At 43.9% G+C, this 18,008-nt stretch overlaps 1 protein-coding gene across 2 annotated transcripts; it reads left to right on the top strand.

Moving 5' to 3' along the window:
- The first annotated feature begins 905 nt into the window (after positions 1-905).
- On the top strand, positions 906-17,576 carry LOC306796034 (semaphorin-3aa-like). Of its 2 annotated transcripts, XM_079294803.1 has the most exons (15): positions 906-965; positions 3,866-3,985; positions 4,859-4,949; positions 5,044-5,163; positions 7,158-7,300; positions 7,462-7,576; positions 7,665-7,734; positions 11,259-11,403; positions 11,523-11,742; positions 12,436-12,527; positions 12,646-12,687; positions 12,897-13,054; positions 14,677-14,744; positions 14,838-14,986; positions 15,649-17,576. In XM_079294803.1, the coding sequence occupies exons 2-15, from the start codon at positions 3,968-3,970 to the stop codon at positions 16,372-16,374; spliced, it is 2,157 nt and encodes a 718-aa protein (XP_079150929.1). In that variant the 5' UTR covers positions 906-965; positions 3,866-3,967; the 3' UTR covers positions 16,375-17,576. The 2 variants fall into 2 exon arrangements, with proteins under 2 accessions (XP_079150929.1, XP_079150930.1); XM_079294804.1 differs by lacking the exons at positions 906-965; positions 3,866-3,985; positions 4,859-4,949; positions 5,044-5,163 and having other exon boundaries at positions 7,186-7,295.
- The last annotated feature ends 432 nt before the right edge of the window (positions 17,577-18,008 follow it).

The following is an 18,008-nucleotide window of genomic DNA, read 5'->3' as shown; positions in this document are numbered from 1 at the left end:
TGTAATTACCATGAAATGTGCAGTGCAGATTCCCAAGAGAGGGAATCTCAGCTGACATGGAGACGGGATAAAGTCTCGGAATAGAATTAGGAATTGTAGTTGTGTAGTGTGTGTGTGTGTTGTATGGACATAATAATACATGTACATGCGTGTGCATACATTTCCTTCGTCTTTCCACATCTGCGTGCCCACCAGCAGAACAAGTGAGCTCAATCGCACCCAATTTTTGAATATATAATCATCTCCTTCCACGTGCACCTTTGTGCGCCCCACGTGTGTTTATAATTCATGTGACACCAGATAGATCTTAAGGACAGTGCAAAGCTATTCTTTAGCTCACAGTGCGTCCTTTCCAAAACAAGGTAGCAAAAGCCTGTTTTCTCTTCATATTTGAAGTGAAAAGTAGAACCATATGCTCAGGATTTAAGCTGTAGAATGGAGTTTCACTCTTCCAATGCCATGATTTGAACCAGAACTAGACCATATAAAATGTAATGCAATAGAGAGGGTGTATATTTCCATGTCTTCCTACATATGTATATTATTAGATTTCACGTAAACACAGCACATTGTGACCTCAGTTTGATTCTCCTGGTTTTTAATTACACTTTCATGCAGTCCATCATTATGCTGTTTAAAAGTCCATCCCTAATGTATCGTATGCACATCCAACTCTCACGATATGACCGGGGACATACAGGGAAATAACGGAGCGAGTGACTTGTCAAAATAAAGCATGACCAATCCAAAGTCATTCGCCTGGAATAACACAAATCTTGATTTCCTCTGATTCATCGCATTGACTCACTGCTTTCCCCTGTTTGATGAAACAACACGTACGTCTCCGCACTCCACCTCCAGCGCAGTGTGACTTTGTCTCTCTCTCTCTCTCGTTTGCGCAGATCGCGTGGCCTGCCACCCCCTCGAAGAGGGACGAATGCAAGTGGGCAGGGAAAGACCTCGGGGTAAGTCCACGTTCATGACGGCATCGTCGTTTCAGCTCTTCCCCACAGTTTTATGCTTCTATTGCACAAATGATATGTCTGTCCATGCATCCAGGTAATTCCTCAAATGTCTCTGGAATGCAATACAGCGTCGGAGGAGTTGCCTGGATCCAGCACCCGTCCGATAGATTAGGTGATAGTACAGTAGCCATGTGCCATCTCACCTCTGGCACAGTGTGCGCTCTATAGGCCATTCGTTCTGGCAATCTGACGCTGTGTGTTAGCTCACATGTGCACAGGTTTGCTGAACACATACCATATGCCACCAGCTTTGTTTGTGTGCACAGCGGTGTTAGTGTGTGCTCTCTCAGTGTTGCTGTTTGGATAGGCCCTCTCTGTGTTATATCTGATCTTAATTTCATGGCCGGATGAGTCTGGAGTGCAGCGGGCTGCGGGGTTTTAGGATTATCCAGAACCACGTCGTCATTTTAAATCGCAGAGCTTTGACTCGGGTCCAACTCGCCGGCAGCATTTTTTTGGGATTCTCGCACAAACACAAAGTCGCCGCCACGCAAGCAACACTACACCTTCGCTCCCTCGCACAGTTGAAAAAGGGAATATTTCTGGCGGGAACAAAATCACACAAAACACAATGATGAGGTGTTTGCGTGCTGTGAAAGTGTTTACCCTTGAAAATGAGGCGGTGAGAGCAGAGACGGAGTGTGCAGCAGGGAGGAACCTTGATTAGGACATTACCAAAGCATCCGGAGCTCCCAAAGTGATGCATTTCTCCAAACCACAATTTACAGCCGCAGAACAAATGTAACAGCTGCCCCCCTACAAAATGCCTCATGGCTGTATCATTCTCCTTGGCAGGACCATGTGTGTAACATGGTCCAGGTTGTTGCATTTAATTCAGCAAACAAAGGGCCCAGATACTGGATTCACAGTTTCGTAGAACTGCCTTATGTCATTTCCGAGTATTTTTCCAGCTATTACAGCTATTAAAGGAAACACAAAAGTTATCCTTCATTCAATTAGAGACCTCACTATAATCTCAAAATTCACAAATCTGTCCATTTCTCCTACGGAAAGTCATCTTCAATACCCAGTCCAAAGGGAGTCGTTAGTTTGATCCAATAATGACTCATTTATCCTGTGCGGCCGTTGTGGTTTTCACATCATGACATGGTTTGTGATCAGGGAAACCATTTTTCACCAGGGGGGCAAGACAGAGCCGCACGTTTGAGTGGCTCGCATAGCAAACGTCCATCTGTGTTTATTGCGCAACCTACCTACCACGTAGCGGATGAGTCTTAACTCGAAGACAGCCATGTAAAATCCTAAACATTGCTGATATTGGGGGGGATTATAGGAGTTGGTGAAATGCATATAATAAGGTTGTGAGAATGATGGGGGGGGGGGGGGGGGGGGGATGTGAGCTGCCGCTGTTCAAACAGTAGAAAAGACAGAGGGTAAAGTCGTTAAGTTACGCCGTCACACAGACACACAGACTTGTAGGGTCATGGAAGTTGAGTCTGTGAACTAAGCTGTAGTCCTGTGGCTGAAATGTTTGACTGTTGTTCGGTTAATGATAACATGCACAGTTTAAAGGTGTTGCATGCTTGAATGAACCCCAGGTCGTTAGAAACTACTATGCTACAGTTTTGTATGAAACAAGTTCATATTTTGACATACAATTCATATAAGTTTTCATATAAAATAAATAGTTTTGGGACATTGAGTGAAAAATGCTAATTTGAGAATGGGACAAGAAGATTGATACCAGTCCCATGTCTGTACGTTTAATTTGACGCTGTAGCTGGCAGCCAGTTAGCTTAGCATAGCATAAAGACTGGAAATGGCTCTGTCCAAAGTCCACACACTCTGTCTATATCTCTTATATCTGGTTTGTATAATCTTACAAAACCTGAAGTACAAAAGTGACAATTCGTGGTTTTACTGGGGTTTATATGCTGTTTAACTCTCATTTAACTCTTTATGCTAAGGTACGCTAACAGGCTGCTAGCTCAAGCAGTGACGAATCATACATTTTCAATGAGTTTATGTCTCATATGAGTGAAACCGTCAAATCACCCAACTGAAATGCCAGTGAGGTCTAGAAGCCTGGAGAGATGCATGTGTTAACGGGAGGGAGAATGAGTGGTAATTTGGCTGTCTGCCTCGGACGTGATGCGAGTGCTGCGTTTTCAAATCCCCAAGCAAATGTCAACTTATTTGTTAGGTGGATATTCAGCATGTATTTATAATAAGGCAAAAACTCAGGCTAATCTGTCAACCACATGTGCCCAAATCAACTCCTCCAGGCTGCTAATAGCCCTCCTACATTAACCAATCCTGTTGATTAGCACTGTAATAAACAGTCTCGCACCACTGGGACTATCAGCATGTGCTGGGCAGCCAACCTAAACACCCTCAGCAAATTCAAACATATGGATCATTAAAGATCTGAGTGCCTGATTTGACTTACAGGTGGGATTTCCTTTAAAGGAGACTTAAGTCTCTTCCAATCCAACTGGAAAGTCCCTGCTTTAAAGGGAATTCCATCAGAGCTTTTCTTTATCCTCCGTCAGTCTCTGTTTCCTATTACTCTCTCAATTGCATCACCGCAGCACTTTTCTCTATTAAAATTGTCACCGTTGTTTTCATGAAGGATAAAACTTAATTCAAACTTTATGACATGGAGGAGGCTGTTGGAAATCAATGCCAACATGCAATCTATTTCATAAAAAAGTTGCACATGCTTTTCCAAGGCTGTATCATATACTATACCGGTAGTATTACGATATAGACAGAGACAGGTAATGCATACACGAAATGTATTAAAATCTCTTCGCCAGATGTATGAAATTATACATTGTTTGGGGTATTTGATGTTCTATTTCTCTTTTCTTTTCCAGAAAGAGTGTTCCAACTTCATCCGGGTCCTCCAACCCTTCAACCAGACCCACCTGTACATCTGTGGCACAGGAGCCTTCCACCCCATCTGTTCTTTTCTGGAAATGGGCAAGAGGGCAGAGGTAATAAATCGGGTGCATTAATGTTGATTCAGCGACTGCTGTAGTTTTTTTTTTACTACATGTTTAATCAGTTATATATATGCAAAAGGTAATTTAAATCTCAATTGAGCGTGTGACACCAGCGCTATAGTAAACGAATGACAGAGTATAAGTCATTGCTTCCCCTTGAAATAATATGTGCACAGCAGCTGCACGAAGTATATGCTCTCACACACAAAGACCTGCACGGGTTTCTGTCAAGCACAGCACTAACCATTCCCCTCATTGATTATCTTCTCGTCAATGTTTTCCTTTGTGTGAAGAAGAATTGGAAAAAAAAAGAAAAAGTGGTCACTACATGGTTCGACTTCAGCCGTCAGAAATGAACCAACCTCTTCCCTGCATAAAAGTTGAATCAGTCATCCTGATAAAGGTCTACAGGTTAATCAATGTACCAGCATGGGTTCTGCAGTCCCACAATGGGGGAGGAATGACTGTTTGCACCATGCAGGTTTTGAGTATAGAAGACCCTGCATGGGTTCACTTGAGTTTAAAGTAGTGTTGTCAGTCATTGATTTAAAGAAAACAGAGTAAGTTGGGTCTCTCTTTTGTGTGTTTTATTTTTTTTTATTAAATTCTATTGCATTCTGAGGGTGAGCTGTGCTTTTGCTGCATGGTCCTCCTTTATTCCCCATTCTTCCTTTTCGTTCTAGAAATTATTGATGATCTGTAATCAAATCGGCCTAAAGGCTGTGGTGCTTCCCATCCCAAACGCTGCTTGCTATAATGAGAATTTGGTGTAATTTGAAACACAGGCTGTAAATGTACCTTTAGCCAGTCTTAATGTGGCTTTCAGTTTGGCCTCCGTTTGAACTTTGACCCTTTCCACCACAGGAAAACATCTTTCGACTGGCCTCGCATTTCGAGAACGGCCGCGGGAAAAGCCCCTACGACCCCAAAATGCTCTCGGCCTCGCTGCTGATCGGTGAGTTTGATCTCCGCCGTGATTAGTTCCAGGAAGTACACATTCACTTTCGGAACTGGTCATTTGTTCCTAACTACACGTTCCTCACTAACAGATGGAGAGCTGTACTCTGGCACATCTGCTGATTTCATGGGAAGGGACTTTGCCATTTTCCGTACCCTGGGAGACCATCATCCAATCAGAACGGAGCAGCATGATTCAAGATGGCTGAATGGTAAAAACAAACAAAAAAAGCAATAAAAAGGTTTTTGTTTTAGCATGTGAAGAAAGTATTAATGGCTGAAATAAATTAAGTTAACTCCTGAAGAGATACATTTTCCTAAAAAAAAGATGATCTGTGTTTTGCACAATCTAGTTTTTCTTGAAAAAATTAGTTTTTTAATATACTCTGTTTTGTCACTGTAGTTGCATTTCCTGTTTTTTAAGAGGCAATTTCCATCTTGAAGCTTACATTTGAAGTTAATAGTGTTCAGACTGCAAAAACTAGATAACATACATTTTCAAACCTCACAAACTCCAACCAACGTTACTGTTAAAGTCAAATTGGGCACTTGTGGCCCACAATAACCTCCACTATTCAGCTTTTCAATGGACTTCGAAGCATTACATTCTCTCACAAGCCTCAAGTCTCCAATCATTTCCATTCATGTGCAGACATCAGATATCAGAGCCCATTCACAAAGTCACTGGATTTGCCTGCGCTGGTAAGATTAGCGCGGCAGTGAGGGTTGACTGTTCACTCTGTCTGGCTATCTTTCGGCACCGCGGAGGACTTAGGGAGCCTCAAAAGGTCAGTTTGAACCTTTCCCTCAAGCTGTGCCATCCCCCCCCCCCCATCTTTCCCACAGAACTAATCCGCTCTCAGCTGTTTGCCTGTAGTGGAGTCAAATTCCTCTCATCTCCCCCCCCCCACCGTCCCCCAGCACCCTCAGAAATCACAAACACTGTTCTCTGCAGTGCTGATTGCTGTGGCATATTAATAAAGAGTGATTTAAAAGGGAGACGCCATTGTTACGGCGTTAATCCCCATCGATCTTTCACCTTGTTCAAACAAATGCCCCGGGGATTGTAGCCTGTCGGCCCGGCAAGATCCAACTCCTTCTCCACAAAGGGGGGGATTGTAATTGCACGGATTACTGGGATGGGGATATTCTATTGAGCCTTTATCAACAAGGTTACATGGTGCTCAAAGGCAACAAGAAAGAAACTTGGGAATGAATTCTTAACAGCAGTTGATTCTAAAAAAAAGGATTTAGGGTTAAATGGTATGGCTTTGGTTTTGCTGGTCTTTAGTCATGCAATGTATTTACACATCCATTCACCCTTTTAATGCCCTCTCACTCAACAGTTAGGTGCAATCAGACGCCGACTGAATACAGTGGCCTTTTGTTTGGGAATAAAATGTAATGAATTGTATGGCCTCAATGGTTGGCAACACCGGCAGAAGCCTGTTTTCGTATGCGAGGGCAGGTGAGGTTGAATTTATGAATGTGTAGATTTAACGGCACATATTCACAACAGAGCTACGAGGAGTGTGTGGGGTACGTGATTCATACCAGAGGTCTCGCACCCGCACAGCGCTTATAAATCTGCTTGCCACTTTGGCCACACTAGTCTTTTTCACAGCTACTCTATATCCTAAACGGCCATGGAGGCGTAACACGGCACGGCTTGTTTCTCTCCGGCTAACCCCCGAGCTCCTAGACACCGGCTCGTTTTACGTGCGACGCCGCCGCAGTGACTGCGGCCTCTTTTCCTCAGTCCCTCTCAGAGATATCTCAGCACGAAGGGCCTCGGCTCGCCCGTTTAGCTTTGATTTCCTCTCGCGCTTAAAGTCGAGATAAATTGATTCAAGTGTTACCGGGGACAATCGGAGCCATGTGTGTTTGTGGGGATGTGGCCTAGAGAGGAAGGAGTTATGTGGGATTTGGACTTGGAGCGCTCACTTGGGTTAAAGTCAGATACTGTAACGCCAGTGTGTCAAGTGAATGGCTGTTATTACTGAGCCGTGACTGGGGAATATCATGGGGGATTAGGTTTTTGGAGGTGTGAAATAGGGGTGAAAGGATTGTCAATGGGGCGGAGGTTGGATCGTAAAATTACATTTCTGTAGGTTTGTGTGGGATTTAAGTGTGTTGAACAAATGTTTGCATACTTTTACTGCATACTACGTCATTTCTGTGCTTAATTTCTTTCCTTTCCCTCCAGACCCCAGGTTCATAGGTGTTAACTTGATCCCAGAAAGTGACAACCCTGAAGACGATAAGATCTTCCTGTTTTTCAAGGAGAACGCCATGGACGGAGAGAACACTGGCAAGGCCACCATGGCCAGGATAGGACAACTGTGTAAGGTAACAACACACACATACAAAGAAAACGTATCACAGTTTACTCAAAAAGACATGAAAAAATTACATAATCATTTGTTTCAAATCTGCATCGTCCTACAGAAATAACAGCATGTTTATGTCAGTTTGCAGAAATGTGAGTTTTTTTGGGGTTTGTGATACAGAATGACATGGGAGGTCACAGGAGCCTGGTGAACAAGTGGACCACTTTCCTCAAGGCCCGGCTAATGTGTTCAGTGCCTGGGGTCAACGGCATCGATACACACTTTGACGAGCTGCGTAAGTGTGTATTCGATGAAAAGCCTCTCTTTCAAACGCTGATGACAAAAACCTCACCGTCACCCCCATTCTTGCTTTGTTCTTCCAGAGGATGTGTTCCTCATGAGCTCCAAGGACCCAAAGAATCCAGTTATATACGCCGTATTCACCACATCCAGGTACAGACCCATCCACATCTTTACTTATAACCGCCGCAATGTGCGTGCAAAGGCAACACAACTTGACAGGCGCTGGTAGTATCAGATTTGTTTTGTTTTGATTTGTTGCTACGAGATCAGAAGGAACTGATATAAATTCAACGTTGCAACCGTCCTCGACAAGTTATTTTCCTCTGCATTCGAAAAACGCACACGCTTCATATTTCCTTTCCGCCTATCACAACCTTTATTCCATGCCTTTATTCAATGCCTTTAGTCCATGCCTTTATTCCATGCCTTTAGTCCATGCCTTTATTCCATGCCTTTATTCAATGCCTTTAGTCCATGCCTTTATTCCATGCCTTTATTCAATGCCTTTAGTCCATGCCTTTATTCCATGCCTTTAGTCCATGCCTTTATTCCATGCCTTTATTCCATGCCTTTAGTCCATGCCTTTATTCCATGCCTTTATTCAATGCCTTTAGTCCATGCCTTTATTCCATGCCTTTAGTCCATGCCTTTAGTCCATGCCTTTATTCCATGCCTTTATTCCATGCCTTTATTCCATGCCTTTAGTCCATGCCTTTATTCCATGCCTTTATTCCATGCCTTTAGTCCATGCCTTTAGTCCATGCCTTTATTCCATGCCTTTATTCCATGCCTTTATTCCATGCCGTTATTCCATGCCTTTATTCCATGCCTTTATTCCATGCCTTTATTCCATGCCTTTATTCCATGCCTTTAGTCCATGCCTTTAGTCCATGCCTTTATTCCATGCCTTTATTCCATGCCTTTATTCCATGCCTTTAGTCCATGCCTTTAGTCCATGCCTTTATTCCATGCCTTTATTCCATGCCTTTATTCCATGCCTTTATTCCATGCCTTTATTCCATGCCTTTATTCCATGCCTTTATTCCATGCCTTTATTCCATGCCTTTATTCCATGCCGTTATTCCATGCCTTTAGTCCATGCCTTTATTCCATGCCTTTATTCCATGCCTTTATTCCATGCCTTTATTCCATGCCTTTATTCCATGCCTTTATTCCATGCCTTTATTCCATGCCTTTATTTCATGCCTTTAGTCCATGCCTTTATTCCATGCCTTTAGTCCATGCCTTTAGTCCATGCCTTTATTTCATGCCTTTATTTCATGCCTTTATTCCATGCCTTTATTCCATGCCTTTATTCCATGCCTTTAGTCCATGCCTTTATTTCATGCCTTTAGTCCATGCCTTTATTCCATGCCTTTAGTCCATGCCTTTAGTCCATGCCTTTAGTCCATGCCTTTATTTCATGCCTTTATTCCATGCCTTTATTCCATGCCTTTAGTCCATGCCTTTATTTCATGCCTTTATTCCATGCCTTTATTCCATGCCTTTATTCCATGCCTTTATTTCATGCCTTTAGTCCATGCCTTTATTCCATGCCTTTAGTCCATGCCTTTATTTCATGCCTTTATTCCATGCCTTTATTCCATGCCTTTATTCCATGCCTTTATTCCATGCCTTTATCTGTAATTCCCTAACCATTCTAAATGACATGGCAGGATGCGAGCGTGCCCCCGTCAAATACCTAGACAGCACTCCCTGTCCCGTAATCCACTTACAGGTGTCTTATGGTCGCTTTCCCCCCTCATATGGTTCCCCTCCCCACATCTCAGGATGGAGATTGCTTTTAGCCGGTTTCTCGCTACCTGTCCCCCCTTTTTTTCACTGAAACCTTGGCAGAGGCTTGTAGGGAAATCAGATTATGGCGCAGGAGGGAGCGAGAGAAACACTATATTCACTCAGCAGGAACGCGCGTCTCTCTCTCCTGGCCGCCGCCCCAGACTTGAATGAGGGTTTTCAGAAGGCTGGGTGGGGCTCTATTGAAGCATGCGGAGAGGTGACGGCATGGGCCAGGCCAGATGAGTGAGTTGAAATGGCACAGATGGTGGCACTTATCATGATGATGATGAATTTGCATTTGGGAAGGAGGAGGGGCTATTTTTGTGTCCAGTGGTGTCTCTGAACCGCTTTCAAAGGAGGACAAACACTTCACCATCAATCACCGCTAATGATAAGACGGGCTGAATAACACGCCGGCGCAAGCTAGCGCATACCGACAGGCGCCTTGCATCACCGGGCCCGTATGGCTTTTCTTTAATTTCTGGAAATGTATGAAAAGCTAGAGGTCGGTACGTGGTGGTGGGTGTACTGCACACACGCACGCACACACACACATGCACACTTTCAAATTCAATTATGGGGCATTGAGGAATTAGAGTGGTTTAATTGGTTTTCTAAGTGGCCGCTTTTCAGAGATGATTAGAGAAGAGATTCAGAGGGACCGGGCTTTTAATATCACTGCTTAATGAGGCACAAATAAGCTGCCACTGACAGATCAATGTTTGATTGTGCTGTGTGTGTGTGTGTGTGTGCAGTTTTGTGGGGTCGACTGAAAATGTGTGCCTTTCCCTCAAGTTGTGTGTATCTGCTCCAACACATGTTTCGTCCTTCTTCTTAAGCATAGATATTGGAGTCTTTTTTTTCTTTTCCTTTTTTTTTGCTCCTGGAGTTAATTGAATTTCTCTGTATTTAACATTTTCAAATGCTAATCCATTCATCTTCCATGCTTTGGTGAGTACTGTCGGCTGTGTTTATGCCAGCCACATCCCTAATTAGTCTGACACAACTTCCCATTGCAGTCAGCAAGACAAAGGACGTGCTGACTCTTATTGGAGCATTTGGTTCCTGCCTGTGCAAGAGACTGGCTGTCCAAATTAAAATCTACCATCTGTAAAAAGTGACAAAAAGCTGATGAATGATTTTCTGAACATCTTGACCTACAAATAAATAATTGCACGTCTATAAAATCCCCCTTATATCTGGTCAGAGGTTAATGGACTTCATGGTGTGCAGGATTTTAAACAGCCAGCTTACTCTCTCACAATCTCCACAGGAATGTGTCAATTACTCTTTTGGAATATATATATCTCTTGGAATATTCCTGTGAAACTCCCAAATGTTCCACTTTAATGAGTCACAGCTCAAATTGCTTGTCTTCTGGATGACCTGGGCAGAGTACGAATTGAAGTAAAACTCCACGAAATTTCCTCGCTTTTTTATTTTTATTTTTGTTTTTGCATGGTTGATTGACTTTGCCTGCTTTGGGCCTTGCCTGGCGAGTGAACGCAAAATCCACCCAACTGGCTCGAGCGAGCGCTCACAAAATATTGAAGGGGATTTCAAAAATGCTCTGAACCAGGTCTTCTGTTTTGTTGGTGGTGTGCCCAAATTCCTGTTCTCAAGAGGCTGGAAGCAATCAGAGAGAAGTTCCAATCTGTCATTCCTATACTTAGGTAATGACGAACCGTGCTCCCCTCCGTCTTTGTGCGATGAAGGGTCATTTTGTTGTCTTTCTTCAGTATTTCACAAGCTCGTAATCCCGGTCTTGTGACCGATTGTTTATGAATCCCTTTTGTGTGTCGTCTTTCTTTGTTCCCTTCATCTTTTTTCTTTTCGTCTTTCACCCCTTCTAAGTTTCTCTGTCTCTTTCTCCACAGTAACATTTTCAAAGGCTCGGCAGTGTGCATGTACAGCATGGCAGACATCAGGAGGGTTTTCCTGGGTCCCTACGCCCACAGAGATGGACCCAACTACCAGTGGGTGCCTTTCCAGGGGAGGGTGCCCTACCCCCGCCCCGGCACTGTGAGTCTTTATCCACTAATGTAGTGATTTTACAAGCAATCAAGTGAAATTAGCACAACACTGCTTCTCATTTTTTTTTACTTAAACTTACCTGCCGCCCACTTTGGTCTGATTCTCAGTGCCCCAGCAAGACATTTGGAGGATTCGACTCCACAAAGGACCTCCCTGATGACGTCATCACCTTCGCCAGGGGCCACCCAGCCATGTACAACCCAGTGCACCCGATGGGCGGGCGTCCCATCATGGTGCGAACAGACGTGGACTACCAGTTCTCCCAGCTGGTGGTGGACAGAGTGGAGGCAGAGGACGGACAGTATGACGTCATGTTCATCGGGACAGGTACACAAACTTCACAGTTTGTCGTTGCTTTGTGCTCCAACAGGAATTTTTCAACCCAAATTGTTGAAATCCGTCACAGTGACATGGTATTTAACGTTGATTGTTATGCATTTTCACAAAAAAAAATAATAGTCAGTTTAAAAATGATTTAAAGCACGCAGCATTATAGTTCCCGATACACCGAAGCTCTTAGATATTTCTACATGTTCTGTATATATTTGAAATAACAACTAAAACATGAAAATAGTTACTTTTCTTTCTGTATTTTGATTTTACAGTTGCATCTATGTACGAAAAAAACTCAAACAACAACCTTTAGATAAAAATCGTATTTACAATACGCATTAAGCAAGTTTACATATTCCAACAGCCAGAGATTAGGACTTTAAACAGTGAATTTCTTAAACAGCAAACATTACTCATACTTGATAAAACAGCCTTATATACATATGTATAATACATGAATGAATGAATGAATGAATTTTATTTATATAGCGCTTTTCACAGACATAACATCACAAAGTGCTGAACAGAGCAGACATTTAAAAGCATAAAAAACACAATGTGACCCTAGGATCAATAAATGACATACACAGAGAAAAATAAAAAATAATAAAAAATAAATAAAAAATAATAAAAAAAATAATAAAAATGTAAAACATATACTGTATGTCAATGCCAATATTTTTTCAGACATGGGCACAGTACTGAAGGTGGTGACAATACCCAGAGAGAGCTGGCATGACCTGGAAGAGGTGGTGCTCGAAGAGATGACCGTCTTCAGGGTAAGACATTGGAAATTGAGCGTAACAACAACTCATGAAGCTGCTGCTGCCTATAGAAATAAACACTACGTCCACAGATGTGGTGGTAACGCAGCTGTGCTGTATTTGTTTTGTGCAGGAACCCACCGCCATTACTGCCATGGAGCTGTCCACTAAGCAGGTAAGGAGTTGTCGACAGGGCTAGAAGCGAAACTAAAGAGCGAGAACGCTTGGGCCATTCAACAAACACTGATATCCAAACACAGAGATATGTAATGTGCCCACCGAGAGCCAAACCCACAACCACCTAATCTTTACGGGAGCCTTTCCAACCGAGCCCCACAGGAATACTCAAGTTTTACATCTTCGCTCTTTCTTTTGCTCCCACAGCAACAGCTGTACCTTGGCTCTGGCCTGGGCGTATCGCAGATGTCGTTACATCGTTGTGAGGTGTATGGGAAAGCTTGCGCTGAGTGCTGCCTGGCCAGAGACCCTTATTGCGCCTGGGACGGCAGCGAGTGCTCGAGATACTTTCCGACCGCCAAGAGGTAGGATTATGCACGCACCAAACAAATCTTTGACCTTTTTTTTTTTTATCCTCAGAGGGCTTTTGCTGAACCTGCATGCTTCTTTTCAGCAACAGCCTGCCTTCGTGTTTATGCCTTCAGTTGCCAGTCTGATTTTGCAATCGGCTTTGAATGCTTTGCTCAAGGGCATCCTGATAGATGACGTTGTTTCTGTAAGCAATTGCTGTGAATTTTTAAAAAAAGGACACGGTTACACGGTTCATGCCAAAACATCTAAACGTGGAAGTAATCAGGAGTTGGGATATTACACGGGCACAAAATACAGTCATTAAATACGCACAGGCCAATTATGCATTCCAAGAGATACAATCCAGCAACCTGGGTTCTAACTTCTGCCAGCAACAGTTGCTCTGAGTTGTGAAGCCGTCGCCCGACAGCCAAGATGTACACACACGCACACACACACACAGTCATAAAAAGAACATACATCTACACAAGTAAACACACACTAAATTATAGCCAACAGGAGCTGTCTGACCGCTTCACCCTGCAGCCAGGAGGTATGAACATACACACCCTCAAATTACCCTCTGCTGTATCCTGCAGGATTAGGCTGACCACCACAGCCCACACACACACACACACACACACACACACACACACACGTCGCACTACACCCCTGCATCTCATTCATCCAGAACTTCTCACACCAGCAGAAGTAGGCCAGTGGGTATACTCCAGCCCGGCAGGGTTACAGAGGAGGTGGCACACCCCGTGGTTAAGGCCAGGACCGGCTCCTCTCTGCACTGCAAATATTTTCCCTCCCAGAATGAGAACCAGACACCGGGCCCCGCACGTGCTCAGACGGCCAAAAAAGACAGGAATGTGAGCCGAGGAAGCAAAAATAAAAAGAAGAGGGACATGTGTGAGAAAGAGACAGAAAGACGAATGTCCAAATATATATATATGGCACACAGAAGTAAAGGACGAGGGATGTTAGTGGCCAAATGTTTGCGTGCAGAATTCTCACACACGAGCTGACCATTTCTCTCCATCTGTCTTTTTTTTTTTACAACGGTTCTACTTTATTTCCTTCTTTCCAACCCTCGCCTCACCTTTGGCTTACCTCACCTCTTCGCTCATCAGAGATTTTAAACGCGACCATGACAACGAGGAACAAGGGGAGACACATTCGCAGTTAGTCAGTAAAGCCAGGCCATGAAAACGCCTTGCCGTCACAGCAGGAAAATCTGAACGACATAGTGGACGACAGAGAGTGGGGCTGCTTTTTCAAGGGTGAAACCATGCTGCACGTGTTTCATAACAACGGTTCATCGGAAGGCAGTGGAGCTTGTTGTTTCATTGCTCTGCAGGCTTATGTGTCCTACAATTCTGCCAGGATTCAATTTTGATTCCAACAGTGGAGCGAAGGTTCAATAAATAGCCACTCTCCAGTCCTTAAACGTAGGTGAAGCTGAATGTGGAATTGTATTGTGTAACATTGCCCCCTAGTGGTTGAAAACAAACAGTACAGAGAACAGAACATGTGAGAAGTGCATTTCTGGTCTATTCTGTAGAACATGTTGCTTGCATTACCAGTACGCCCACTTCTGCCATTCACTTTCATCGTGGTTTCTTCCCAGGCGAACCAGACGACAGGACATCCGAAACGGAGACCCTCTCTCCCAATGCTCAGATCTTCAGCATCATGGTACCTTAATGGCCACCACACACTCTCTCTCTCGCCCCTTCTCGCCACACACTTCTCATTCTCCCGACCCTGTGTGTGTTTTGGTTTGATCAGAGGATTCGGACGGCTTAGGAGGCAGCGTGGAGGACCGGGGCGTGTATGGTGTGGAGAACAGCAGTATGTTCCTTGAGTGCAGCCCAAAGTCTCAGAGAGCACTCACATACTGGCAGCTGCAGAAGCCCAACGACGACCGCAAGCACGAGGTGTGTACGTTGCTCACGTTGTTGCTGATTTGCCTCTGAAAAAAAGCAGGCAACGGACAATGTGCAACTGGGTGATTGTAAAACCCACACATCCCAATGTTGACTCACCACACCTTTCCTTCTCTGTGTTATCATGTCATGAACTCTGACCTCTGTGGCCTTTAAACCTCAGTGACAATGTTTAGATTGACTTTTGACCCCATGATGCAACTCATTAACGTTTGCCTGACTTTCTACTGTGGCTGTATTTGTCTAACCGGGCGTTCAGGGCCTGTGGTTTTAGGTACTGATGATGCGAAGAAATACAATCCAAGAAGTCCAGTTTGAGTAACAGATCCAAGCGTTTTAAGGCTGATCAGAAGCAAATCTTTTTATCTTTTATAAACATCTTATCTTATGTTTCGTTTTACGTGCGAGGTGGACGTTAACAATTCTTTAACAAGGTAATAGATTTATTTTTTGCGGGTACCAATACAACACACACATTTTTATTCCAAGCAAAGTATTTCTAGGTCCTAAAACAAGGAATCAATTGTGAAATCTGAATGTTTCTAGAAACTCTGGTCCAGACGGGAACACACCTGTTTGCCTTTTAAGTTTGTTTGTCTATTTCCCTTTTTCCAAGATCTTATTTTTGCTTTTCTCTCCGTTTCCTTTCATAGATCAAGCTAGATGACAGGGTGCTCCGTACAGACCAGGGCCTGCTCATACGCAGTCTGACCCAGTCCGACACAGGTATCTACCACTGCCAGGCTGTCGAACACGGCTTCATCCAGCCCCTGCTGCGCCTCAACCTCCAGGTCATCCCCACCCAGAAACTGGGGGAGATCCTACCCGGACTTCCCGGTGCAGGAGGCGGGGTCGGTGCCTCTCCCAAGCACAGGCTGTGGTATCGCGATTTCCTGTCTCTCTTGGACCACCCAGACCTCAACAGCGTGGAAGAGTTTTGCGATCGAGTTTGGAAGAAAGAACGCAAACAGAAGAGGGTGAAGACGCCCAACGGTCAGGGTAAACCCGACAGCACTGGCGGTTCCAACCCTGCATTACGGCCTAAAGCTTTAGCTCCCAACGCCCAGAAGCAGCAAGCCAGTCCACCACAGAGCAGGCCAGGGCCCCAGGCTGGAGGGCCAACAGTGGCAGGGTCAGCACGAAGCCAGACTACCCAGAAAGCTCAACCAAATCTGGGTATGTTGAGTGTCCAGGCACCTAAGAACAATCAGAAGACGCAAAACGGCCAGAAGGGGCAGGGCAGCCAGGCTGGTTCTCAGGCTGCCGGGGGGTCGAGGGCGAGCAGCCAGCACGCAGCCAAGTGGAGACGGATGCAGGAAAATAAGAAGGGACGCAACAGGAGGACCCATGAGCTTCAAAGACCCCCACGAAGCGTTTGAGGAAAAAAAAGCACAGCGATGCACACATGCAACCAGATCTACACGTTCAAGCACAAACCCATGCATCCGCACATCAACACACAAACACATTCTGTCGATTGTGTGTCCAATGTAAGGTTCAGTGACCTCGCCACAACAACGGCAGAAACAAAAACCCGTCAAAAAAAAAAAACAGCAGCACACACTTTTAGAATAGACATACATGAGCTGCACTCATGCAAGAACTTTACAACTCTAATTCAAAGACACAAACTCAAATGCACAGAACTTGTGAAGAGGACGAAGATCAACAGAGGAGTGCAAAACCAGAATGCAAACTGTAAATGTGTGAGGATATGGCTGGATTCTGAGGATACTGCCTGGCAGACACTTCAACTTCCTGTACATAAGCTACTAAAATAAGACTGGGACAAAAAATGTTGAGTGAGGTGTTTGTTGGCATATGGACTTAGTATGCTGAAAGGACAGTTTTGGAGACATTAAGAGATACACAGACATTTCTGGAGATGAAATAATGCGTCCATTGCAACCTGCTGTCCTCTTTGACCTGAGCATGTGAACTGCAAGAGTGTGTATGTGGAATGGATAAAAAAAAAAACTCTTATTTTGAAGAACTGTTTGAGGAGAAAAGAACCTTCCGTCTGGTCTTTTTCAAGTGAAGACAGACGACAGCACCCTAAAAAAAAAAGAGGACAGGGAGGGGTTGCACCAGTGTCCCTCATAAAACAAATAGAAGCAGTATCACGTGCAAAAAACTGCAAAGTCATGCCACGGTGCAGAGAAAGTGCTTCATCAGAACCATCTCCACCTGAGGCTGGGGAAACATTGTGCATGTTGTTGTCAATCAATGTTTTAATAAGCTAGTTATTTTATGGAATTCTAGATGCTTTTCTTTTTTTTTCTAACACCCTACCTAAAAAAAAAAAACGTTACATTTTTCTTTTATATTTCCTTTCCTTTTCCAGACCAGTGCTTCTATTTTGGGGGGCTAAAATTACAAGCAACATAGTCTCATTGTGCATTATCCCTTCTGCTCTTGAGGATTCTATGTAAGTTATTATGGTGTCGCTTTTTCTGGGATTTATAGAATCTGGGCACGAATTCCAGTCGTAGGCTGTGCTAAAAACCCAGTCTGAAATAGACTGCCAGTTGTTTTTGTGTACATATATACAACAAACTTAACTCTCTGTGTATATACAGTACATATACAGTACAAGAACACCACTTGATTATTATTTATTGCTCATTGTTTTGTGAAAGGGTTGCATTTATTTTTGATATTATGGTGTTTTTGGCTCATCAATATATTGGAGAAACAATGGCAACAGCAACTGAGGAAGCTTTGATGGACCAACTGGCTGAAGGAATGTCAAGGAATCCCTTTTTTGGGGATGAAAGGGTTGAAAATGACTTACGAGTACAGGGGGTTTGTGTCATTGCTACATTTTTGACAGAGATCCCACGAACGACGAGCACAATTTGGTCTCTTTTGACTTTCACAACGTTTTCCTTTCTCCCAAAATCCATTCGACATGTCTTTGTTCATCCGGTATCCATTATGTGTAAGATAATTCCCCAAAACTGAAAAAGATTAGCTGTGAATCTCTGTAAGAAATAGTGGAGAAAAAAGTTAA

Source organism: Melanostigma gelatinosum (assembly GCF_949748355.1).
Source record: "Melanostigma gelatinosum genome assembly, chromosome: 22".
Classification (NCBI taxonomy): Eukaryota; Metazoa; Chordata; class Actinopteri; order Perciformes; family Zoarcidae; genus Melanostigma; species Melanostigma gelatinosum.
This window is presented reverse-complemented; position numbering and strand designations above follow the sequence as displayed.